We start from the raw sequence: 25,195 nt of genomic DNA on the forward strand, positions 1-25,195 counted from the left end.
GCCGCGATGGCTCAGGAGAAAATGGAGCTGGACCTGGAGCTGCCGCCGGGGAGCGCCGCGGCCCCGAGCGACGGCGGCGGGCTGAGGAGATCCAACAGCGCCCCCCTCATCCACGGGCTCAGGTGAGCGCGGCCGGGCCGGGCTGCGGGGCTTTGCGGTGCCGCCGCTCCGTGGGCCCCGGCGGTACCGCAGTTGTACTTCAGCGCGGAGCGGTGTCCGCTGTCCCGCGCGTATGGAAAAGACGAGTGGGCAGCGAAGTGGGTTGAGAACTGGCTGGCTGGCAGAGCGCAGAGGGTCGTCGTGGGCGCTGCGGAGTCCGGTTGGAGACCTGGAACCAGCGGTGTCCCCCAGGGGCCCGTGCTGGGTCCGATCTTGTTCAACATCTTCATCGATGACCTTGATGAGGGCCACTCTCAGCAAGTTTGCTGATGATACCAAGTTGGGAGGATTGGCTGATACGCCTGAAGGCTGCACTGCCATTCAGTGAGACTTAGACAGGCTGGAGAGCTGGGCAGTCAGAAACCAGATGAGGTTTAACAAAAGCAAGTGTATAGTCTTACACCTAGGGAGGAATAATTGCATGCCCCAGTACAGGCTGGGGGATGAGCTGCTGGAGAGGAGCTCTGCACAGAGGGACCTAGGTGTCCTGCTGGATGATAGGTTGACTGTGAGCCAGCAGTGTGCCCTCGTGGCCAAGGGGGCCAACAGCATTCTGGGGTGCGTTAACAAGAGCATGGCCAGCAGGTCAAGGGAGGTGGTCCTCCCACTCTACTCTGCCCTGGTGAGGCCTCATCTGGAATACTGTGTCCAGTTCTGGGCTCCCCAGTACAAGAAAGACAGAGATCTCTTGGAAAGAGTCCAGCAGAGGGCCACAAAGATGGTGAAGGGCCTGGAGGATCTCCCCTTTGAAGAAAGGCTGAGTGAACTGGGTCTCTTTAGCCTTGAGAAAAGAAGACTGAGATGGGACCTGATCCAGGTTTATAAATATCTGAGGTGTGGGGGACAAAGTGGTGAGGCCGGACTCTTTTCAGCAGTGTGTGGAGACAGGACAAGGGGGAACAGACAGAAATTGCAGCACAGGAGGTTCTGCACGAATGTGCACAAGAACTTCTTTACAGTGTGGGTGAGGGAGCACTGGCTCAGGCTGCACAGGGGGGTTGTGGAGTCTCCTCTGGAGATATTCAAGACCTGCCTGGGCTCCTACCTGTGCGACCTGGTGTAGGGAACCTGCTTTGGCGGGGGGGTTGGACTCGATGGTCTCTAGAGGTCCCTTCCAACCCCTATGATTCTGTCTGGGTCATCTTCATGGTCCTTCCTGTACAGAGCCCTCCATGATGCTGTGTTACAGGGTTTGGTTTATGGCTCCAAGGGCTATTGCCAATGAAGAGACCTCATAAATCTCATCCTAAGATGCCTGAGCATATGCTGCAACTCAGAGGAAGCATCAATGCTTCCCTGTCGGGCCGTGGGCTATTATTTGACTACATTTTATACAGCATAACTGTCATTCTTTTATGTAGCTCTAAGGAAGTGGCTGTCCCCTCAGTTCTGAGCAGGCCCAAAGTGCTGTGAGCTGTGGCTACTCCTGAGGGAGACTTCTGAGCAGCTCAGCTCCAGAGCTAGTTTCATCATCTGATCTTTTTTTTTCCTTACAAATCATAGGATCTTTTGACTGTTCATTTAAGAAACAACAACAGCATCAACAAAACAAATTGTTTAATTCAAGTTCTGGGCAGGCAACAAGGTGAGCCAGAGCTGTTGCCTTAAAGCTGCCTCTGCTGTGTGAGGTGTTTATGCAAATGGCAGTGAAACCCGCCAGGTCTAATTGCAGGTGGTTGCAGTGGTTTGCCTGTTAGGAATTTTCCAGCAGAAAACTCTTCTTGTGAGATTGCAGCACTCGGCAAGAAATGTCACTTTTTCCCAGAATGGCTTTGTTGAGTGAACTGGAACAGAAGCTCATGTTGCTGGGCTGCTGCTGGTGCTCTATTGCTGCTTACTGACCCCATTTCCCTGATAACAGATTTGGTAAGAATTTCTCCAGGTGGTGTTTCTTAGACCACAGAGTTTACGCTGAACTTTTGATTCCTGTTTTCAAGCTATAGCAGTCTTTTGGGAACAATAACAAATGTCTATGAGAGGTAAGTGTGAGACCTGCCCAGTTCCAGTGGTTTTGCAAGGAAAAATAGAGGCAGGCGTTTTTCCTCCCCAGTCCCCTCCCCTCCACCCCCTTTTCTTCTTTTTAGTAAGCACTGTTTATTGAACTTAATCCATGTGGCTCAAAGTTTCTGTATAAACTTAATTTCTTTAGTATTGTTAAGTACTGATTAATTGCTGTTGGTAATACTAGTGATGGCCAGAGGAACTTAGTTTAGGGACCAATAGAAATAGAACTGCCTTGAAAAAGGAACTCTGCTTATGTCAAATAACTAAGCCTGCATCATTTAAATTGATGTATATCTTCCTGATTAACAGCATCACTGCAGCCAAGAGTCTCGGGGCTTTTTAAACTGTTTTCACAGTGGGTTTAATTTAGCATCTGTTGAAGAGTTCAGAATGGAAGTGTTCCTCATGATAAAGAGTTACTGAGATGCTGCTGTTGAAGCTGGTGTTAGTTATACACTGTTAGAAACTTGTTCTGCTGTGTGATGCCTGACGCCTGTAGCCTTTCCAAACATAAATTCCCACAGAAAGGGTCTTAATTTTCTAGTTACTCTGTGGGATCACTGCAATAAATAAGTTAATAAAAGCAGCTGGGACTTGGTTGTGCTTTGCCTTGGGATGATAACTATCGCAGCATTTGAAACTGAGCTCTCTGTGGAAGGCACTGTTCACTGGGAGGGCAGTGGCTTTTGCATTTGACAGATGTTTCTTTTTCACAGTGATAACTCACAGGTGTTCCAGGGCAGCGTGCTGCGAACCCGCAGGAACAGCACCACGGTTATGAACCCTCACAGCCTGGTGAGCACACACGTACATCGTGCATCAGGCCCAAAGCAGAAGTATGCAAACTGAAGAAGGAAAGGCGGTTGTAATTGCTGGAACTAATACCACATTTTCAGGAGCAGGGCTCTGCTGTGACAGTAGTATACTGTATCTGTTGTGAGATGTTCTCTGTTGGCTATTTGGCCTTGGGGAGTACTTGTGATGACAACAAAACACAGCTTGGTTAAGGAAATGTGAGCGGATGCCCTAAGAGTAAGATAGTAAGGAAAACTGGTTCTATAGCTGTGTTATTGTTCAGTGACCAATGTGCTCATGATTTCAGATGCTTAAAACATAAGTGCAGTGACACTCCAGTTTTAAGTTCCTATTAAAGGCAGCATATACCGAAATCTACAGCTGATCTAATGAGATAGAGCTGGGCGATGGAGCGTGGAGCTTGAGCCCCTCTCAATGAGTAGTTCTACCTCTTAGAAACATAACATTTTTTATCACGTTTTTGTTACTACGATGCCCAAAAATCTGAATTTGTGATCTGTTAATTTGAAAATACAGGTCTTTGATCCAGGGCAAATATTGCATGTCTTGTGTTTTTAGTTCTCCATGAATTGTGATAGGAGGGTGTGATTGTGGCTGATTGAGAACGCCTGCACAGGACTGCATGTGTTAGTTTGCTGGCTCTTATCAGAAGGGCTGGGGTATGTTGGGCAGTTACTTCTTCCAACAAAAAGGAATTGTCAGAGCTTCATGCAACTTTTTCCCTAAAGCAGCCTTACAAAAAACAGATGCATTTGAGGGAACACTCAGCTGCAATCAATATCCTATTAAAGTTTAGGGAAAAACTAATTTTCTTGTATGAAGAGCTCTTCCTCCATGCTTACCTCGCTTTTGGAGCTTTGTGAGAGACTTCATCCTTCCAAACCCTTCCCTTTAGACTGTGCAAGGCACACATCAGAGACTTGAAGTAAACACTGACCCCACAAAGAATTGCCCCTGTGGCCCCATATGTCAGTTTCTTGAGCTTGTAATTATTCTTCTCTCCTTGCTGACCAGATACTGACAAGATGCAGCTGAAATGTATGCTAAAAATCAGCAAGTAGATCAGTGCTTTGTCCCTTTGAGTTAGCTCTTTGAATTACGGGCTGGCTTCTGGTTCTGTTGACTGTGGCAAGGGGAATGAAATTGGAAATGAACTTAGAGATTATCCTCTCCTTCTGTTGCCTTAAGCCAGGATCAGCTGCAGCTAAACAGTTTCTGAAACATAATTAACCTTCAGCATTAAGGACCCTAAGCAACTTCCCCTTCTATTGCTAGAGTAAAAAAGGTGTAGTTTTATGGCCTGAGACCGAATGTTCTAAGATGCTAGGTTGATATCTGTTTTGATACATTTAATTTCACAGTATGTAGGTGATAAAATGTACTTCAAAACACTTAATGTGTTCAGAAAAATTAATCTGTTTTACTGCAGTTTTAACTGTATTAAAGATGGTTACGACATTCAGTAAATGCTGAAGCTGTTAAATTAAAGAGTTTATGTCAACAGATAAATTCTAGGTTCAGCTCACACTTCACATTATATTTCACATTATATTAAGCTTCATGGAAAAAAGTAATTTTTCTAATGTGCTGTGTTACCTCTAAAGGGAAGGGTGGGAGCTGTCAAAGTGCTTTGGTACCAGAAGGGCATGTTCTGGTCCCATCTCTGGGCTGATACAGTGCTTGTCTCAGTTGCTTAGTTAAATTCTAGGAGCTTTTCTTTCTATATGAACTTTTCCAAGTCTCAGACTCTGGCTGCTTCATAATGACACTGACAGGGGCTGCTGTGCCATTTCTGATAGATGCACATCATTGCCTAGGGATCTACTGTGCTCAGGATCTGTTTAATTCCTTCCAGAGCACATCAGTGGCATCTAATGAGTAAATGCTGTGATTTTTCTCTTTTTTTGAAGGCTGTGGTTAAATGTTTACCCACTGTTCCAGCAACAGCTTTCATTGGGTTTGTTTTTCCCTTTTTTGTTGCTTTGCTGTGGGCCCGCAGATGCTTGTGCTGGCAGAAGGGAGAGGGCAGTGCAGGGCCAGAAGTGGAAGAGCAGTGGCACTGGAGGCAGCTGACTGCTGATTTTTGGTTGTGCTGCCTGCCAGAATGGCACCAGCAAAACTTTACCTGTGAGCATACACAGCAGTTTAACGTGGAAAGGCGTATGAACTTGCAAGTTTCCATGGAATTTATATATACTGGGAATGTTACAAATGCTGTTTGAACAAACAAAACCCGTGTTTGTATTTTGGGTTTAGAATAGTTACAGTTGTGTTCCCACACCTTTCCCTCCCTCTCCCCTGGTTTTTAAGCACGTTTCAGTTGTGTCTTGCTTTGTTCTGCAGTTTGTGCCATCATCTCCTATCCGTGTTCCTAGCAGTCGTCTTCATCAAATCAAGCAGGTAAGAATAGGTTCTAATTTCTAAATATGAAGTTGTTTATAGGTGGCTGCGTTGTTTTTTGTCGATGTTTTTTTTGTGTTCATTTAATGTGCAGTGTCTTTCAGTGAGTTCAGATTTTGCTGTGAAACAGTACAGTCTGCAGTGCTTCAAGGTGTGTTTGAAAGTAAAGATTGTATCTTGTTTGCAGAGCTCCAGGTTCTGTAGAAGACCGACACTGTGTTGCAGTGAGATGAAGACTTGAACTGAAAGAGGAAAAAACTCTTAGAATTGTCACTTTAGGAAGGAAACCTTTAATGTGAACCCTCCCAATAAAGTTTCACTGACCTTTTGGCAGTCAGACCAGCATAAATACTTAGGGCTAATGACCACTTGTGTTGGCACAGCATTCACTGCAGACAGAAAAAGAACTGGGTAAGGAAGCAGTCTGGCAACAAAAACAACAAAAAATAGTTCAGGCTTTCCTGGCTGGGCAGTCTTTCTTCTGATTCTCATCCAGATGTCTGGTTGTGCCATTGCAGTGTGAGGAGAAGGGTCTAAGAGCAAGTACATGGGGTGGAGGGGGCAAATATCTGGGCAGGCTTCAATAACACTGCTCCCCACAGCAGGGCACAGGCTGAAGATGCATGTTTTAAAACCAGTGAACTCGAACTCTTGTGGCTCCTCCATTTTAAATATTGACTTCTCGGCAGTGGAGAACTTATAAAACTAGCTTGGAGGTGCTTGATTTTCTTTCAAGTTTTCAATGGATAGGCTAGTTATCTTACTCTGTAAAAATAATGAAATGCTTCAGACAGCATTTTCAGGGTATGATGTCTGAAGTGATGTAAGGTGCTTCCGTGTCCCACCCAGATGTTTAAGGTGTGTGCGTTAGTAACCCTAAAGAAGACAACTGCTTGTTTGCTGTGTGGACAGTGTACTGCCTTGAAGAGATTCTGAAGCACTCAAGTCAGTTTTAAAGCTGTTTTTATCAATATAAAAATATATATATATGATGAGAACAAGGAGATGAATGACTGTGGTTTCTCTGCTATGTTTATTACACAAAATAAAGTTTGATAATTCAGATTGCTTTGAGTTCAGATATTTGTGTTCAACATTATTCCACACTTATTAAGTTGAGCACTGATGTTTCCCAACTTAAACTTGCTTCAACTTTCAGAAAACATATCCTTCAAGAGTGCATAAGGATACTCTAGCATGTATAGGACTTTTGTCCTGTGGTATTGTTCTGTGTTCCAAGTACTTTTCTGATAGAAGTGGAAAATAAAAAATTGTGAGAAACAGCCAACTCCTGTAGAGTTCTTGCTGGTTTCTCTTGGCGTGTTTCAAGCCTTTCTTCTCCTCAGTTCTTTGTCTTGTGAAATCTTAAGGTTATTGTTACTTACCTTAGTTATACACTGAAATAAAGCCATTTTTTCATGATTTTCTGTAGCAAAGTATTTTTTTGTCTTAATTTTTTATCTCTTATTTTTTAGGAAGAAGGAATGAATTTGACGAACAGAGAAACAGTACGTGAAAGGTAAGTGTGAAGGGAAGCTAGTGTACTTAATCCAGTCTCCTGTGGGCCTAGGGCAATACATTTCTTTTCTTCTTTATAGAGAAGTGCAAGTAGCAATGCAGATGAGCCTGTCATGGGAGGAGAGCTTGAGCCTGGTAATGCATTTATGCTTTAATTTGTATTCCTGTTATCGGTATCAGGACACTAGAGAAACTTATGTCAACTTTTTTCATATAGATTAAGCACAATTTAGGTGGTGAATATATCACTGCTTTTGACCAGCAGTTTTCACACTAGCGAGGCACAGAATTATCAGATGCTCACGGGTGCCTCTGGGTTCCTTGGACTGGAATGTCAAAAGGAAATTGCACGTATGTCTGCATGTCTACATTTTCTTCCATGTTCTAATACTTAACAAGTAATGCTTAAGGCTTGTTATATAAATAGTTGCCTAAGAAAAAAGAATCACAAGGATGAAGAATGATAACTTTTGAGTCATACTCAGTTCTACGCCAGATAGTCCTTTTCATGTAGAGGTGCTTGCTCACAAGATTAATTGTATGCACTGTTTACAGAGTAACAATGATTTTGAAAAATCATCATCACCAAAGCAAGTAGACTTTGTCCCAGTCTCTCCAGCTCCTTCGCCTACCAGAGGAATAGGGAAGGTGAGCAAAATGTGGTAATAAAAGTCTTGTCCTGAGCAGTGCTAACTCAATTCAATCTCATTAGTAGCAAAAGAGCACACCACGTGCTCCTTTCTACATCGACAAGATGTACTACAGCAAACCAAAAACCCCAACCCTCAATAAAACACCAAAACTGATATATGTATTAGATACCATATGGGTGTGATACTGAGTGTAAATAACACAACCTTCTGCTCTCAGCAGTGCTTCTCGCCATCTTTGCAGAGTCTGGTGAGCAGCAGTGGATTGCCTCCAAGTCCTGGCCCAAGCCCAACAAGGCGATTTTCAAGGTAAGTTCCAGATTCTATCAGTAATAGACACTGGCACAGCTTGTTCACACAAGGCTTTTGAAATGCCAAAATGTTATGTAAAAAGTTAAAATAGATTTCTTGTGTACAACTCGATATACTCATCTGAACATTAGATTTTTACAGCGTCTTAAAACGGCTGTTGAAATCCTTGTGTCATAACAGCAGGGAAGTGGGCTACATTTCAGCTTCTGTCCTTGCAGTATAGAGTCTATATTGCTCTTAATAATGTTTCGAGTAATTAGATTGAATTTTAAGGGGAAAAAGACCAACAGATTTAGGATTTGTTATGGATTCCATTTTGTTCTGAGTGACGTAGGCAGAAAACCATTATGTTTCGTTGGGCTGTGACACTCAAGTAAAGTACTGCCAGAGCTTTTAGACTACTCCAGTTGTGAAGTACTGAGATTTAATTTTTTCTGTGAAGATCTATGCTCCCTGGTCTTTCTTTTAAATAAATGCAAATAAATGACAAAAACTTATTTTAGAGAGGCTGTTTTAATGCCTATTTTCTGTGTATTCCATTTTGCACTTCTGGATAGAAGTCTTTTGTTTCTTTACATGTTTTTGGGCTTCCTGTGTTAGCTGTGATAGCAGTATCTCATCTGTCTTCTTTTAGCAGGAGAAGCCAGAGTCCAATTAACTGCATTCGACCAAGTGTTCTTGGCTCAATAAAAAGAAAAGGTACAGTGTCTGTTTTTGGTTAGGGCAGCAGGCAAAGTGGTTACTTTTATAGTAATTCATACAGCTCTGTGTAATTCTGTTCCAGTGGCTGAGGCAGAGTGAGTGGAAATAGAGGGTGTTGGAGGTGACCGAATAGAGAGAACTGTTTGTGGTGATGAAGTGATAAATCAGTGCATACTTATCAGTAAAGCTGCTTCTGACCTAATGATTCTCCATTGCTGTAGTTGTGTAGTGATAAGTTTAATGATAATTAATCCTGATCTTCATTTTCATTAATTACAAGAGAGAAAACAGCTTTGCTTATTCTCAGCTTCGCTGGTAGAAGTCAGTGAACTGATTGAGCTGAATTAAATGATTTTCTTCCAAAGTACAAATATCTGATATTTATACCTCAGTCCAGAACGTGTTAAGCTCTCCTGATGCCTAGGCTAAAAGGTATCTAAGAAATAACCTCTAAGATTTCAGCATCAAACTCCTGCTTTCAGTGTTACAGCCTATGGAGTGTTACTTTATAAGCTTGAACTTCTGTTTTTTGCTCTGTGGAGGATGTTAGCTTAAACGAGTAGTAATTTATCTCGCTTTCTCTTGTACTGAAGGTGCAACTGAAATGGAAGATCACCCGAAAAGGTTATTCCAAGGCTCCACCAACATGCCTTCCTCTGAAGATCTGCACCAGCTGGACCTTGGTGGATGGTAATTACTGCACTCTCTGTTGTGCAGGGTACATCGGGGCTCTACAAGTCTCTTTTTCATCTAGCAGTGCTCACACTGGGAGTTGTATTTCTTTTTTATTAGTGCAAACATCCTGTATTTTTGAAGCACTGAAGGTGTCACAGTAAGCAGATAGTACCATTCACATCAACTTCAGAACTTCTAGAACCAGATGGGCAGTCCTTGTTGGTGTGCTTCAGGTATATGGGAGTTGAAAGTCTTTAGGAGAAGATCCCTTATGGCTGGCAACTTCTGAAATCTAGTTTCAAATTTTAATTAAATGTGAATGTAAACGTTTAGGGGAGGGGAGTTTTGTTTTTGTTTCCCCCCTTTGTTCTTACTCATATCAGACAACCCTTAACCATCCCTGCTAGGAGGACATAAAAAAAGCACTAATGAAAAAGTAGCCTGTCTGAAAAGTAGTTCTGCATGAAAGAGGTGGCAAGGTGTATTGTCACAGTTTATTGCAAATGTGAAGTCTGCTGTTCCTTCAGAGGTGTATGTTTGTTTTTAAAATGGGTTTATAATGAATAGATGCTGATATTTGAAACTGGTAAGAAAAACTGGAGTGTTTCATTTCTCATGTCTTGACGTCGCTGTGTTTTCAGTTTGCCGTCGCACGCCCTTGATGACAACAGGAGCAGTGCAGGCTCTTCCTGTGACTCACCAGCTGAAGCTGGCGCCAGCTCTGGCTCTCCAGCATCCCTCTCTGACTCCAGATGTCCATTTTTGCCAGTTGATCTTACAGCTAAGTTACCTATTGATTGAGAAGCAAGTGTCTGCTAATGGATACCAGGAGACAGACTGGATATTGATAAGGCTTCCTGCTGTGTGTGACTGAGTCTTTTATGTGATTCTGTTCCTCATAGGAACTTCCAGAAATGTCGTTATTTCTAGAAAACTTCCAGAGTAGTTCCTTGGGGAGGAATTCACGTTTCTAATGATTTGTATGACATTTAGTAAAATACAGTAAGCATTTGAATTGCAAACTTATTTGATGCTGACATCAGTATACAAGCTGTTGATTTCCAATGGATTTATTCCTGTTGGTGTAAGTTACAAATACTGTGTGTATGCTCTGCTTGTGGAAGACGTGGCTCTCCAGCAGACAAGAGGCAGCGTCCTTGCTAAGATCAAGTGGTGCTTTGTGTAGTTTTTATTTGTTTTTATTCCCTCAGTGTGCATTAGGTTGTTTTGCTGCTGCTCCACATATGAAAGAGAGAATACTGGGGGGGGGAAAACAACTGATCCCTGTATTCTGTTGGGATTGACCATTAGCAATCCTGTGTTCTAACTAGATACCGAAAGAACAAGCTGGTGTATTGTCATCTTAAACATGTGTCTTGGGTTTTACTCATGATCAGGACTGCTGTTGTGACTGAACCCAAAGTCAGCGTGGAACCTTCTGGGTTTTTGTGTTTTTTCTTCATGTACATGATGTATTAGAGTGGTAGAAGCTCCATTAATAGTTTCACTGGGAAAAACAATCATGTTTGGAACAAAACGTTGAGTTTTTAGTATTTAGTCCTCCAGAAGTGCAATATTTTAACAGACAGTATTTGTCCTTGTATGTGACTTCTGGGGATGAAAATAAAGAGGGACAGTGAATGCTTCTGTACAGGTTCAGGTGATCAAATCACCTCAGCATTTCATCTCTTTATTTACTTCCTTGAATAGCAGCACCAGGGTTTTCCTGCTATTCTAAGCTTCAGGAGCTGGTTGGAAGCCTGCAGTTTGGTAATCTGATGTGTTTCAGGGTTCCTGTACTGTAGTGGAAAAGTTTCTGATTTCGACTCTGAAATTCCCCAGACACAAGGAAACATTGGCATACCAGCACAGAGAGCTGTTCCAAACACTGACTGACAGCCTCATTTTGGTGGTTGACTTGTTGTAGATCTGAACTTCCCCAGCTGGATCCCTGTCTGTGCATGTGTGTGCATCTGTTCCATGTGGTTGTAAACCTTCTGTCCAGGGAGGTCAGTAATGAAGCAAAGTGTTTAGTTTTTTTTGAACACTAAATCTCTGTAATGAGAAGTTTGGAAAGGTCCTCAAGCAGGAGAGGAGCCCACCTTGAGTTCTGTCATGAAATATTCACGTGGATGGAGCTCTGGACAGCAGCCATCAGAAGTAGAAATGGATGACTTACTGCCTAGTGACTTTAGGACCAACAGCTAGTTACCCTTACTGTAGAAAGGGAACAACCTATTTAATAGCTTTACGCTGTCCAAGTACGGTATGTCATGGTTTGCTTCTGATTTAGTTCCTCTTAAATTACTGCAGTAGCCAACTTCCTGCCTGCAGATTTTCTGTTTTATTCAGGCTGTCCTTTGTCCCTGTGGCCAATGGATGAACTTGTGTGTAATGTCTGCTTGCCATCTAACGTGGCATAGCTTCATTTTGCAACTTCAGATGGTGTGCCAAAGAGCTGCTGTGCTCTCACTCTTCTGTGGTGAGGGCAGGACTGACTTTTTCATCTTAACTGTTTTCTTAACAATGAGCCCCTGTGGGTCTGTTCCAATCTTACAAGAAAGATGCGTTGCTTGGAGGGGTCAACTTGTCTTTTTCTTCTGTTGGATATTTATGCTATTTTTCAAATAAGTGCCAATAAATGGGAAAAATAAATGTTTTTCTGTTTCTGTACTGTGTTAAAAGGTAACTGCATTATTGTTTTAGTCTGTGATTCAGTGGTTTTCCTCCAAACTCAGAGTATGATATCACGTTTCCACCCTTGCCTACTTAGCATTGAACTTGGCTCCAGAATCTGCAGCACAACTCTCGGAAAACTGAAAAATGAAAACAAATGTTTCCCAGAGGTACTCTCTGTGGTTTATGTTCCCAGATGCCCAGGGAATATTGGTAACTGTGCCAGTGCTCAGGGGACTGTATTTTTGGAATGAGCACTTACTGAGAGTGATGCAAATGCCAGGAAAAATGAGCCAGTGCATCATCCAGATTAATTTGCTGGGGTCTTCTGTGTGTTGTCAGCAAGGCTGTTCATCTGAATACCCAACAGCTGTCCTCCTGATGATTAGTGTGAGAACCTAATCCCAAGCTTGTTCTCTTCACCTTTCTTCAGAACACTGTGGTGTAAGTGATAGCTGACTTGCACAAACGAAATAGATCTGCAAAGTCTTATGTGTTCTTGTGAGGCCAATCCTGTGATTCTCAGGTCAGTGGTGTTTGTGAGCCCAGTGCTGCTGATGGAGTCACTGAAGACAGGAGTGGCTGCTGCAGCTCCACCAGCGAGCTTTGAGCTACGTAGCAGCTTGTGCATTTCTTAGCAGTTGTCACTTCAAAAGTGTTCACTTTGTGTTTTTGCATATGTTGCAGTTGGAGCTTAAAATAGAGATGTTCAGGAGTTGCTATTAGAATATGTGAGCTCTTTGTACCCTTTCTTGTCACCAGTTGTCAGATGAAGTTTAAATTGATCCCTCTTCTTATAAGCACAGAGTGGAAATATTTGTGTCATTGGATGTTTACAGCTAGAATACTGTAATTAAAACAGTCTCAATCCACAGAGGAGCACTTTGCTTGAAACACTTTTTGATAACTGAATTTAAGAGTTGCCACCTCGCTGCTTTGTGTATTGTTTGCTTTCAAGGAGTATGTTGTGGATTTTATTTTTCTCAACCTGTAATAGCACGGTCTTCTTACTTCTCATTTGGTTTGTGGTTTCTGAAAATGAGCATCCCTCGTTGGATGTGATGAACCCAGGAAACAGGAGGCCACAAGGATTCCACAGGCAAGTCTGGCACTTAGCAGATCAAAAGTGTTTTATTCTGCACTTCCTTCTGTAATTAACTATGACATTTAAATGTTTGTATCTCACTGGACTTAAGCAGGAGGAGGCGAAGGTACTATTCTTTGGATATCTGGTGTGCAACCTGTCTGTGGAGCTGCTTTGGCCAGGGGGTTGGACTCGGTCTCTGAAGGTCCCTTCTGACCCCTGCAATTCTCTGATTCTTATTGCTTCTTCCCCCCTCTGCGGAGGGAAATCAAAACCGTGCTGTATGTATCATGCGTTGGTTTTTGTGGCACAAAAATAGTGCACTGTTTTGACTTCCAGTCTTTCAAGTAGCTGAAATCAGGTGATGGCACTGACACCAATGCAGGAAGCTTCCTGCTAAAAATAAATCAAGGTCCTTTCATGACAAGCACTCCGACTTCAGCAGTAGCTCTTCATCTTGGACATGTCTGAATTCATGAGCCACAACAGTGGTGTCCCAGGGATGCTGTTACTCAGTCAGTCCTCAGCCTTCTCTTCACACTGAGGGCAGCCACTGCTTTCAGTGTGCTGCTGTAATCAAGATTTTGCTCTTGCTTAATATATTCCTTTGTGTAATTACCCTCTGCTGTTTCAAAGACCAGCTGTTACCTCACCTGGTTTAACTCCACAGTGTATTATCAGTGCGGTCATAGAGCTTTGTAACTTTTCCAGAGCTGGTATGCATTAGCTTTGGTTTGTTATGTAAAGCAAGCAGCTCCTTAGCTTACAGCACAGAGCTTCTGGGAAGCTGTGTACATTCAGTGTGTGTTGAAAAACCAGGACTGAAATACAGTGATTATTTTTTATTTTTTATTTTTTTGCTGAACCTTCTGAGCAGCCTCCTTGTTGAGGCTTGCTGGTTATTGCATACCTGCTGCACATGAACATAAAATGACATGCAGTTGACTCTGAGAATTCTTAGCTAGTTGACTCCGAAAAGCATTTCTGTGCTTTGCTGCTGGAGGCACAGTTCTGTGCACGACCTCCGAGCTGCCACAAACGCCACTGTTCAGCTGCTTCAGGATGAGCAGGAGCTGTAACCATCTGACTGTTTGCTGATGTTCCCTGGGCAGTAGGTGAGTCTGTTTGCAGGTGATCTCTGTGCCTCAGCCTCAGGGATATCCATCAGCTGTGCTCCTGCTGGGGTGAACTGATGGTGTGAAAGCTGTCCCTGGAGCTCTGGAAGGGTTGTGTCAGATCCGCTGTATTTATAAGCATTCTGTGATTCACTTCTTCAGAGCAAATGGGGAAATGTAAGCATTTTCTCCTAGACAGGGCAAACATGTAGAGGGGATGGTGCACCACACCTCCAGCTGCTGCAAGAGACGCTGCTGGAGAGGATCTCAACAGCACTTTTATTTCCTGCCTGCCAGCACTGCTTGTCTGACATGCCAGTGCCATAGCAAGCCCTGGGTGAGCAAGCTGATTGTTTCTGCTGGGTGATCTTAATGCACTCCAAACTGTCTGCTCAAAATACTTGTCCATTTCAAGGAAATGACTGTTTTGTTTGACGTAAGGAGTCAGGAATGGGAAATGATGTGAACACTTAACTATTTTTCCTGGTGTTTTAAGAGGAAATGTATTCACTGTCTCAGGTCTTATTTCCAAAGGCATTCAGTGTCTGCCACAGCCCTGTTAAACAGGCCTCGGTACCAGAGGTATGTGCACGTGGATAGACAGACATCCTGAATGTGTTCAGGCCTCGTACATCCACCCACTGAAAGCCTCCTAGTGTCCCTGTGCTGTGCTGTGGCACGAGGTGATGTGTTCCCCAGCTCAGGTCTTGTTCTTCTGGTGTTAAATCAGTGATTATATCCTAATCTCCTTGAAACAGGGAAATCAAAATTGACGTTTATTCATGCTTGTTCTGCCTAAGCGTGAGCTTTATCTACAGCTGCTGAGTTGCAGATAAAGTTTCCATGCACAGTGTGTGTTGTTCCTGGCTGGACCTTGAACGAGAAACATTCCAATGTTGTTCTCTTGGCTGCTGATAACGCTTTGTTCCCGTTTCTTTGCTCAAGGTGTTCATTCCATGCTGGTTGCTTCCTTCTGTTTTCCTTGAAAATGAACGTTAGTGATATGTGTCTCATGAAACTCCAAATTAACAGTGTAGGTAATTAACAGTCAAGCTATGAGCATGCAGCTCCGGAGCAGAACTCTGGGCCACGTGTACCTGTGTGTGGCTGCAGGAGCTCTGTAGCAGATCTGGATCACCAACCCCTCAAACCAACGCTGCTATTTTAGGAACTCTCAATGTCTGTTTCTTTCCCATCTGATGCTGATAGAGGACACAGTCTCAGTTCACCTGGCAATCAAGCTGAAGTAACGTTTTTATTGCCCTTTAAAGACTTACTGTTACATGTAAGAGATTTACAGTGGTTATGAACGTAAATTCAACCTCATCCTTTTTTTTAACAGTGATGGCTGTGTGGTTTCCTTGTGCTTCCATGCACAAAGTCCAGAGAAGTGACCCATAACATGCAGGAGGGGAAAGTTCAACTTCAAAAATGCTTCCTACACAGATTAAAGCGTATTTATTCTATAGACTTCTTTTAAATTGGTACGTATGAACCAAACGCAGTCACAGTGAAAAGAAAACATGTTAGAATGAAACATATCTGCAGTGAAATGTCAGAAGGGAAATGTGTTGTGTGAAATGGGGCAAATGTTCACCTGGAATGTAACAGGGGACTTTGGGTGGGAGTTCCTCATACTGAAGAAATCCTGCCTCAGCTGGGAGGTGTGGGGGGGGAGCTGGAGGAAAAGGCCTTTGCTGCTCTTAGTGGGTCTGTAAAGCAGGGAAAAGTGCTGAATTCCATATTACATGCAGTGTGAGTTCAGGTTCTGTGAATGCCACGTGGCTCACAGGTTGCATGCAGCCCTAAGAAAGGAAAGCACCTGCTTACAGAGCTGGTCTTTATTGTCCACAGTCGGTACAAAATGTCTGCTGCAGAAATTACCTCCCCAGGTACAAAAATGAGCACTCAGTGATACATCAGTAACAATGAAGTAAGGAATTGGAGGAGTACTTCTTCACCTGAATTTAATGGTTTATTTCATAGTTTCACTGATGAAATTCTCCATTTTCTTCAACCATTAGCCACGATTCCCCTGCTCCTGGTACGTACACAGAAGTGTCAGGCATCAGCCTCAGCATGTACAATTACAAACCAAACAATCACTTTACAGAGGACAGTTTGCTTTTATAGTGATCACACACTGATGTGAACATAGACTAAAAATAACAAATGTTGCTTTAATAAGGATTTTTTTTACAGTAGGCGTAAATATAAAAGTGTTTCAAATGATTTTCACAGGTATCACTGAACATTTCGTAGCTGTCTGTTACAGAAGCACCTAAAAGTGCTTTGAGTCTTTCATTTATTATACATAGTTAAAATATATTACACTTCTGAAGGGATCTTAGATCACTGAACAGAGTTGCTAGCATCTTGATGAGCCCAATGGGAGTAAAAGGCAGTCCACATTCATGATGTGAATGTACAGTAAGGTGTTTGATGTCCTATTCGGTCATTGCTCATGTTCTCAAAATAACCATGGTGATGAGACCTGAAAGAAAGGATTAATAACTGTGTGCTTTAGATTTCCAAGAATATGGGGCAGTTACCATTTCCCAGGGCAGAAAATAAGGCAGAAGTGATGCACACAAGAGTTCATAAATACCAGAAGTGTTGCTCCAAGTTCTGATGTTGACAGGAATCGGTGTGTGACATTACATACCTAGCACCATTATGTGCCCAGTAACTGAATTTCAAAGGAGCTGTAACTGCTCCATACAACTGCCAAAGTGGCTGCTGGAAGATCTCCTCCACCTTGCAATCTCAGCACTAAGTTTACTGCTGGAAGCCATTGGTTGAGACGTGGGCTGCTCAGGGGCAGTGTGATTCAAACACTGAGCCCTCAGTGAGGTGGATCAGCAAAAAGCTCAAAGATGTTTTCTTCTGTTCTCTGCAGAATCACCCTGCTGTCCAAACCCAGCCTTTGATGAGCATGCAGGCTGCAGAGGGAGCTTTCTGCAGGCCCTGTGACCTTTATAAAGGGAGGGAAAGCAGCATGCTCTGACAGAGCAGAGAAAAACAATTAAAACTAGAGGCTCCAGGGATGAAAGCAGAAAATATGGGGCTGGCAAACCTTCTCAGAGCACACTGAAAAACTCACATTATGTATTGATAAAGGAAAAAAGTTCTTAGCCATGAGTTTATTTAGCATAATGCAAAGAGGCATATGGGAAAAATACAGGCCTTCTGTAACATCAAAACAGCAATTTATCAGTTCTTAGGCGATCTTGTTTTCTTTCAGGCTTGGAATACGTTACTGTAATAGCCTTTCACAGCAGAGATCTTAAAGCCTACAGATCTCACCAGACAAAGAAATTGCTGAGACTGTTCTACTATGTTGCCTTTACATACTGATGTAACTTATTTACTTGATAAAGATTTTAAAAATAAAAGCATGCCAGAACAGAATTGTAATGCTGCCTTCAATGAGACAAGCATTTCATCCCATTAAAGAGGAATTACAGTTCAGCTATTCATAAAGGTCTGCATTAGCTCAGGCAGACAATCACCACTACCAGAACTGCTGTAGGCCCTAATTTGGATTATTTAAATCACTGTGGAGTAACAAGCTTCTGGAAGGTGCTGTGGAACAACCTGGACCTCATGTACAGGTTTAACTCATTTCTGTAAAGCAAGTTCTTCTCTAATGTCATACAGTCTCAGTGGTGTGGCATAAACCTCCCTTTTCAGTTAAAAACTAAACAATCCAGTTGTACTTCATTGTGGAAGAAAGTGTTTATACCTTCGTAAGGGCAATCTACTTGTGTTGTAGGAGTGCTGTACCCAGAGGAGCCTTTTCATGAGCAGTAGGAGCCCTGGCAGCAGTAGAATCGAGACCTGCAGGAACTCCATAGTGCACACAGAAGCAGGTATGTTGTTGCAAATGTGTGCCAGTTTCTGCTGGTGACAACTACAGCCATTAAACCACAGGTTTATTTAAAATGGTTTAATACTGTTGTTGTTACCAGCAGAAATTGGAACTATTTTCAAAACTAGAAGCAAAAAATAAAACAAGGCTTACTGCAAGATTCTAATCTGAAAATACATTACCATCAGCTCAGATAAAGATGTAGGCTTCTGGTTAGCAACAGGTGAGTTTTAAAAGCCTTTCAACAGACTAACCTGCAACAGTCACTAAACAGCATTTAATCAACAAGATCTTGCATCCTCTCCCACCTCCAGCTGCCACTGTGAGGCAGCCTAGCTCCTTTAGATTCTCATTTCTGCCAGGTGCTGGGACAGGAGAACTGAGTTTAGTGTGAGTGCTCTTCCAATTTGAAAGTCACAGAAAAACAGACAATCAAATGAAGTGCGCAACTCATCTACGCTTCCTAATTTAGGAGCAAGTTAGCAGTCAGAAAGAGCTGTTAGTAAGCAATAACAGCTCAGTTTTGAACAATGCAACTGCTTATCAAGAAGAGAGTAAGCAGCCTTCCAGATTACCTTATGTGGGTTGGAGAGAGAAAACCAGAAGAGCTTTAGGTTCTGCAACAGACTAACTCTGTATTTCAGTATTAGAAACAGTAGTACATTCCACTCAGTTTTGCTGGCAGATAATTACAGGTATTAGTAATTTGGCCAGTCATCAAATGAAGGTCAAATTAGCATGTAGGGGCCTGTTTCTAATATTGACTAGAATCAATTTCCCCTCGTATATCACTCTGGCTGTAACTTAGAGTGTAAATGGGAACACAAAAGAAAATGTAAGGCAGTTCTTTGCCTCCAGGTTTCCTGAAGCTGCTGACAAAGATGAGAAGTTTCCCAAATGACAGAAGCTGCCCTAAAACACAGAATCCAGAACACTTACCTAAAACATAAGCAGCAACTAACTTTTGATTCACGCTTAAATGGAGGTAGAGAGGCACCAGGGATTCCATTTCCCCCAATGTAGGTAGCATCAGTGCTGCAATACACACTATTCCCAGGAAGACTGTTAGTAAACTAGGTCCCGATGAGGCAGGTCTGTTTTCTGAAAAACAAAACAGTACCACTTGTAGGGAACATCGATCCATACAGCATCAGAACTGCATTATCTTGGTTTCTTTATCCTTTTGAGTTTGGAGGGGATGGAAAACAACTCTTACATCCACTTTCCTAAGCTTTTTGCATTTTGCAGAGCAGGAGGCTGCTGTTCCCTGTTCCAAGGCTGATGCTGGAATCTGTTTTCGCATGACTTTCCAAATCCCTCCCTTCTGGAGGAACACAGCCTGCCAGGCCTAGCAGCTATATATACACACTCCTGACAGTTCGATGTTTCAGCAATGCCTGAGGTTTGCTATGCATCCTGACACTGATATGTTCCCTGTGCAATTAGCAGTCAATTGGGAAAGAGCACCAAAAGGAGGTACAGGGGCAGAAAACTTTACTTACACCTCCAGAACAAATCTTGGCTAGAGCAAGAGCACAGTGTTGGCTCAATGAGTTTCCCTTCTCCCTTTAGAGAAGAATTCAAGGCCTGCCCCAGAACCAGTTCACATGCCACAGATGAGCAGCATTTTTTACTTGCTTTAAAAACTCTGGGAGTGAACCACCATGGCAGTTCAGTGATTTGAACAGGAAATGCAGACCATGGCTTCATTTGTCCTCTGTGCTCTTTGCTGTGCTGCAGTTTAATGGCTGGAACCTCCTCAATGACCGTTCAACTGTTTTTTAAGAGAGCTGGTAAGGTGCTAGCTGAATGCTCCCAACTGAGCTCTTAGCATCCAACAATCCTAAGAACCTCCTGTTAGAAGTTAACAGATGTTTTTAGCACAGTTTTCTGTCCTCGCTGTGAGTAGCACTGTGTGTCCTGTTTTAATTCCATCTAGTCTGTCATTTCTAGGTTGCAGGTTACATGCAAGGACCATAAGTTGCTGTTCACTGCTTTTCTACAAGCAAGCAATATAATTTAATTAACAAAGGTTTTAAGCAGAAAAATAGCATTTGGATTAAGACCAGCATCAGATTGTTCAGGATGGTTCAAACCCTCTGTACTGGAACAACTATCACATTAACTATTTGTTCTGTGGGCCCAGAGACAGTGTAGGTTTGGTTTAACTGTGTGTCCTTCTGCAATACACACTGAGGTTGTTCTGCTGTTGTTAGTTTTTTTTGTAATAAAAGGTGTTCCAGCAGCCAGCAAACCACGTGTTAAGTGCTGAAACAGTTTGACTTCAGCAGAAATGCTCTCAAGCAGTGTTTTCAGGAATTTATTTTTGTTCTTGTCACAAAAAAGCAAGCAGTGACAAGAATATTACACTCTACTACAGCAGAAGTCAAGGATCCATTCATTTCACTTCCAGTAAGACTCAATACTTTTTCTCTCTCTCTCACTTGGATTTAGCTGTTTGGTCCAGGCTTTGCCCAAGACTGTAGATTCACTTCTTCATATACAAAGCACATGCAGAGCTTCCAGCTAATAATCTTGCTTTTTTTGTACTTTTCAGACAAAAGGAAAACAAATATGATTAATCAAGCCGGCACAAGCAGAGTCATCATGGTTTGCTGCCTGAGTGCTATCATCCCTTGGTGATAAAGGTAACTAAAAAGTTAATCTGAAGCTTATTTTAGTCTAGTCTTTCTATTCATTTAAACTATTTAAAACTGATTCAGAGAACGGGAGGGATAAAGATTTCAACTACCTGGTTGACACAAAGTCTGCTCAAAAAAGACACTTTCAGACAGGTGCTCTTTTATTCGTTTTTCCTCCTCTTCTTTTTGCTGTGGTGGTTCCTTTGCAGATGGAAGCAGAGTTGCAATAATCTCCTTTCTCCCTAGTGCTTTCCTCTGGCTTTGCTCAGACACTTGCAGACGGAATTTATCTATCACACCATAGTGAGAAGCACGGACGTCTCTGTGACGAATCACACTGCACAGTAAAAAAACATTCAAACAGAGGAGCCAGTAAAAATCACACCTCCTGTGGAGTTATGTTCTGCAATGCCAGTGTTTCCCCTGTGTTCCCCACAAAGATGCAATAGTTCACAACCCCACTCCATCCTCAGTCACTCAGTGTTCTTGAAGATCTGATCTTGCCTCATCTCTCTCCTCCCTATGTTTGCTGCACCACAATAGGGTAATTCCAGTTCCTAAATATATCTGCTCCAGTTGGCTGGCCAAAAAGGAGTAACTATTCTTCATCTCAGAACACACCATTAGGGACCTGACTGCCAATTTTCACAAAACATCCATTATCTGAAAGATGTCTCCTCTTAAAACAATTTTGCTATATGCTGTGTAATAATGTCAGAAGGTACAGGGGGACAGGGAAGAAAAGAAGGACTGCCAAGCATTTGGACAGGCAAGGTGATGGCAGAAGTCTCTTCAGGAAAACAGGCTCAAAGCTTTAAAATTCTGTTTTCTCAGAAGCAAAACTATCTATTCTACAGCCAGCTTTAAAGAGATGTTCCAAATCAGAAACTCACCAGTTTAAAGCATGTAACTGCAGTCAAAACTAAGCAATGTACCTGTATAAACATGTCCCATCTTTCAGTGAGCAAGCTTGGCTCTCAACAGTAGAGCTCTGTGCTGTCAGAGCTTTGCTCAGCACTCTCTCTGCCTTGAGCATATTTTGCAGCCTGAACTGACATCCTGCAGGTATCTGACCAGCTAGCAAGAGCGAGGCCTGGTGTTACCCACACAAGCTCTGCAATCATACCTCTGACTGCAGCACAGGCATACACTGAGCCATGCCTGGAGGTTTTTCCCTCAAACTTTTGTACTGTCCACTGTGAACTCTTGTTTTGAACAAGCTGACCAAGATGGTTCAAAATTAAGGCACTGTGATAGCTGTTCCATTACTTGTAGCCTTATGGTAGTTAATGGGAATAGTCATATGCAGGACATAAAAGGCACAGTTTAAAAATAACACTGATCAAAGGCAATGTGTTGCCTTGCACACTGCTCTGCTCACCTGCCTCCTCTCTGCATTTATGATTCATTAAGAAAATATCCATCTAGCACAAAATCCTGAATGTTTTCTTTTTTTAAAGTTGTATCAGCTCTCAGAGTTAAAACAAAGTATAGGTATTTTTCTGGAGTGGAAGACACTTTTTTTTTCCCCCTCTCTTATGCGAGGTTACTCTAAATTTCTAAGATAACAACAGCTAACCTGAAAAAACACCTCTGTATAAGTGATGTGGCTTCAAGAAGGCTGCCATGTCCCAAGGGGAAGAAGTGGTTTTATCATTTGTAATGTAAGCTTTTTGAAAACAATTTTAAGAGTAGTACCTTTGTGAGACGTATACATTAAAATGCAATGAGAAACAGATGTTTATTTCAGATTTCTTTTAAAGGAATGTATCACAAGGTATCTCCAATCATAAACATAGAGCAACTAGTATACAGTTTGAACAGACTGCTCAACAAGGAAACTGATACTAAGTCATCCCTCCTAAGCAAGATGGCCATAGGAACGTCTGCAGTTTTACTGTAGAAAGAAAACTGTGCTTATGTCAGGCTCTCAAGAAGCTCAGTGTCAGGTGAGTGCTTTCACTAAAACAGGATTTTTCCCCTGACAACAGTAATTCATGCAACCCTGAGAACTAAATCTGCTGTTCTGGTAAGTTACTTCTCCCCTTAAGACTTCCTGTACAGTTTTTTTTCCTCTTAGTATCATGGTACCATCAACCTAAATGGAATCTGTACGTAACGCTGCGCTATGAGAACACGCATCTGCTGCCAAGCAGAGATGTTTTCTGCAGCCCCTTATAAACAGATACATTCTCATGTTTCTTTTTAGAGACAGTTGCATCATTAGAAGCTCTGTAGAATATGTTTATCTGGCAAATGGCCACACTTACCTAGTACTGCTCCTATCTTTGCAGTAAACACTGATGTTGGACAACAACATCAGCAGAAACAGATGGGGTTTTCTTTGCCACAAAAACTCCCCAGGAAATAGGCACACCTCTTATTTTTCTTATTGAAGAAAATGCATTTGTTTTAGCTATAGATGAACTAAACATCGAGACTGTGTAAACGTCTGCAAACACTGCAGTAGCTCGCTGACATTCTCGTTTATTTTCTTCTATCTGTACCTCACCTCCAATGCTGCAAACACAATGAAAACAGTTGGGCAGTTGCATCTGTTGGTTCCTCTACTTTGAATTCTAGCAGCCTGCAGGCCCTACACATTATTGGAGCAACTTAACCAGTGCTCTTTTTTCCTCTGTTACTGTGTTGGGATCTGAAGGGAAAAACAAGTAAAGGAGGGGAAAGGGGGAGAGAGAGCAGGGAGAACAAGACAGGTGATTAGGGTGAAAAGTGGACAAAAGTACCTTTATTAAATATGCCCCAGAAAAGTGTGTTCAGTAAAACTTCATACATTTTCACTTTGTCTATCTGTAAACAAATATTCCTCACTAAGAAATCTCAACCCTAGGGGTGGTCTTGTTCTTGTTAGAAATATTCTCAATGATGGTTTACACAGCATACTACAGGATGCATTTAGTAGCATTTTGTTTTTGCTTAGAGAAAATAAATACCTCAAAATAGTTACCTTTGCCCTAGAGCGAAAGAACTGTATTCATGTGGCCATCCAGTCTTTACAGGAGAGCAGGAGAACACTGTAATATTTATATAATGTAATTATGCTATCTATGCTATAATTTACTGCCTCTTACAATAAGGAAAGAAATCAAGGTAATCAAATGTCACACTATCAGGGAAAACAACAAGTACTTTTGACTCACATATCAACACAGCACTGTGGCTTCACTGCACCAGTCGCATCAACCACCGCATATTTATTTGGAGTTGTACAAAGAACTGCAAAGGAAAGGAGAGCAGAGGTGACAAGTCACAGATTAACACTTCAGTTATTTCATCAACAGATACATGTGAAGACAGGGCTTTGGTTTTGTTGCAAGTACGATTTGTTACACGAACTATAATTGGACCGTTCAAGATCACCAACTAATCCTTAAATACAACTTAACCTAAGAAACCCACCTTTGAATTTTAAGGCAAACTCATAGGGGTTATATAGAGTCAACACTTGCTTGTGTGTTGACTGGTCATCTGCATAAAATATAAGTTCTGTAGGAAAAACAAAAACAGGAAGATTTCCTTCCACTAACTCTGGCTGTCTTCTTTGTTGCTGCATTGGCACTGAATCCTCCTTGCTGCTTCTTGTGTTCGTATGAGTTTTGTATCTTCAGTGACTTCAGTTTTTGAATCGTTTAAGAATTCCAAAGCATTTTGGCAATTCTGAAGGAAAAAAGGAGAAAAAAAAAGACAAAAGAAGGTTGTTTCCATGAATCTATATTAAACTGAGGCAGGCAACAAAGATGTGAACAGGTAGAACTTGGATATAGGTAGATACATAACCAAATGCTGTCTTTCAAAAGCGTGGAAATACCTTTTCTATTTGCATCAGATTGCATCTATTTAAGACTGCTCTGGAAGAAATGCATTAGCACTTCTTCAGCGTTGTCGTAGGCTGGGAGCCCCAGGTCTGCCACGGCTCTGAGACACACAGCAAACACCACAGGTAAATGCCATTCTCACCTCAGAAAACAAACAGTTGGGAAAAGAGCAAGAGGAGGAAACAAAGGTGTAAGGCAGCAATAGGCATCGCTGAAGGGAGAGTCAGACTGCACTGTGACCCATGTGACGTTCCTGGATGAAGTGTAACTGAGGTATCTGCTCACACAGGCACACTCAGAACGAAGGAATGGGGAACATCCTCACACTTTGTTTAAATTAAGGTCTTGTTATGATTGGATGGTAATTACTGGTAATGAATCGAAAAACGACTGGGATGAATAACACCACATGGATGTTGGATTTGTTACTGAGTTAAGAAATAAGAAAGGTTTTCTACCAACTCTGCCTCTAAACAAAACATAGCCATCGTAATTCTCCTTTGCCACCCCCAAGGTTTTTATTTTGAGTCTCATTCCAGAACTAAAACCAGAACCTCTGACCTGATCAAGCAACAATCCCCAACGTAATTTGTACAATAAAATTAGGGGCAGATTCCTCAGCACGCATGCCAGAGATCTTACACACTGCAGACAGAACAGAGCGGAACAGCTTCAACTATTGTTCCCCAAGATTGTCAGACTTTACTTCCTCTTGGTTTATTATCAAACTAAAGG

The 25,195-nt window shown here is 42.3% G+C and overlaps 2 protein-coding genes across 5 annotated transcripts; one reads left to right on the forward strand and one right to left on the reverse strand.

The window, feature by feature from the left end:
* On the forward strand, positions 1 to 11,044 carry LOC136044234 (P2R1A-PPP2R2A-interacting phosphatase regulator 1). 3 transcript variants are annotated; one of them, XM_065729422.1, is made up of 10 exons: positions 1 to 122; positions 2,880 to 2,958; positions 5,323 to 5,379; positions 6,855 to 6,898; positions 6,978 to 7,032; positions 7,453 to 7,545; positions 7,768 to 7,856; positions 8,494 to 8,558; positions 9,155 to 9,251; positions 9,878 to 11,044. In XM_065729422.1, the coding sequence occupies exons 1-10, from the start codon at positions 7 to 9 to the stop codon at positions 10,035 to 10,037; spliced, it is 855 nt and encodes a 284-aa protein (XP_065585494.1). In that variant the 5' UTR covers positions 1 to 6; the 3' UTR covers positions 10,038 to 11,044. The 3 variants fall into 3 exon arrangements, with proteins under 3 accessions (XP_065585494.1, XP_065585495.1, XP_065585496.1); XM_065729423.1 differs by having other exon boundaries at positions 8,497 to 8,558; XM_065729424.1 differs by lacking the exon at positions 7,453 to 7,545.
* A 5,029-nt stretch (positions 11,045 to 16,073) lies between these two features.
* Positions 16,074 to 24,293, reverse strand: MOSPD1 (motile sperm domain containing 1). Of its 2 annotated transcripts, none has more exons than XM_065729426.1 (5): positions 24,045 to 24,293; positions 23,786 to 23,861; positions 20,735 to 20,961; positions 18,922 to 19,083; positions 16,074 to 16,605 (listed from the first exon to the last, which is right to left on the reverse strand). In XM_065729426.1, the coding sequence occupies exons 1-5, from the start codon at positions 24,196 to 24,198 to the stop codon at positions 16,574 to 16,576; spliced, it is 651 nt and encodes a 216-aa protein (XP_065585498.1). In that variant the 5' UTR covers positions 24,199 to 24,293; the 3' UTR covers positions 16,074 to 16,573. The 2 variants fall into 2 exon arrangements, with proteins under 2 accessions (XP_065585498.1, XP_065585497.1); XM_065729425.1 differs by having other exon boundaries at positions 20,732 to 20,961.
* Between the last annotated feature and the right edge of the window lie 902 nt (positions 24,294 to 25,195).

Source organism: Cyrtonyx montezumae, unplaced genomic scaffold (assembly GCF_038088225.1).
Source record: "Cyrtonyx montezumae isolate F1298 unplaced genomic scaffold, pur_monq_1.0 scaffold_11, whole genome shotgun sequence".
Taxonomy (NCBI): Eukaryota; Metazoa; Chordata; class Aves; order Galliformes; family Odontophoridae; genus Cyrtonyx; species Cyrtonyx montezumae.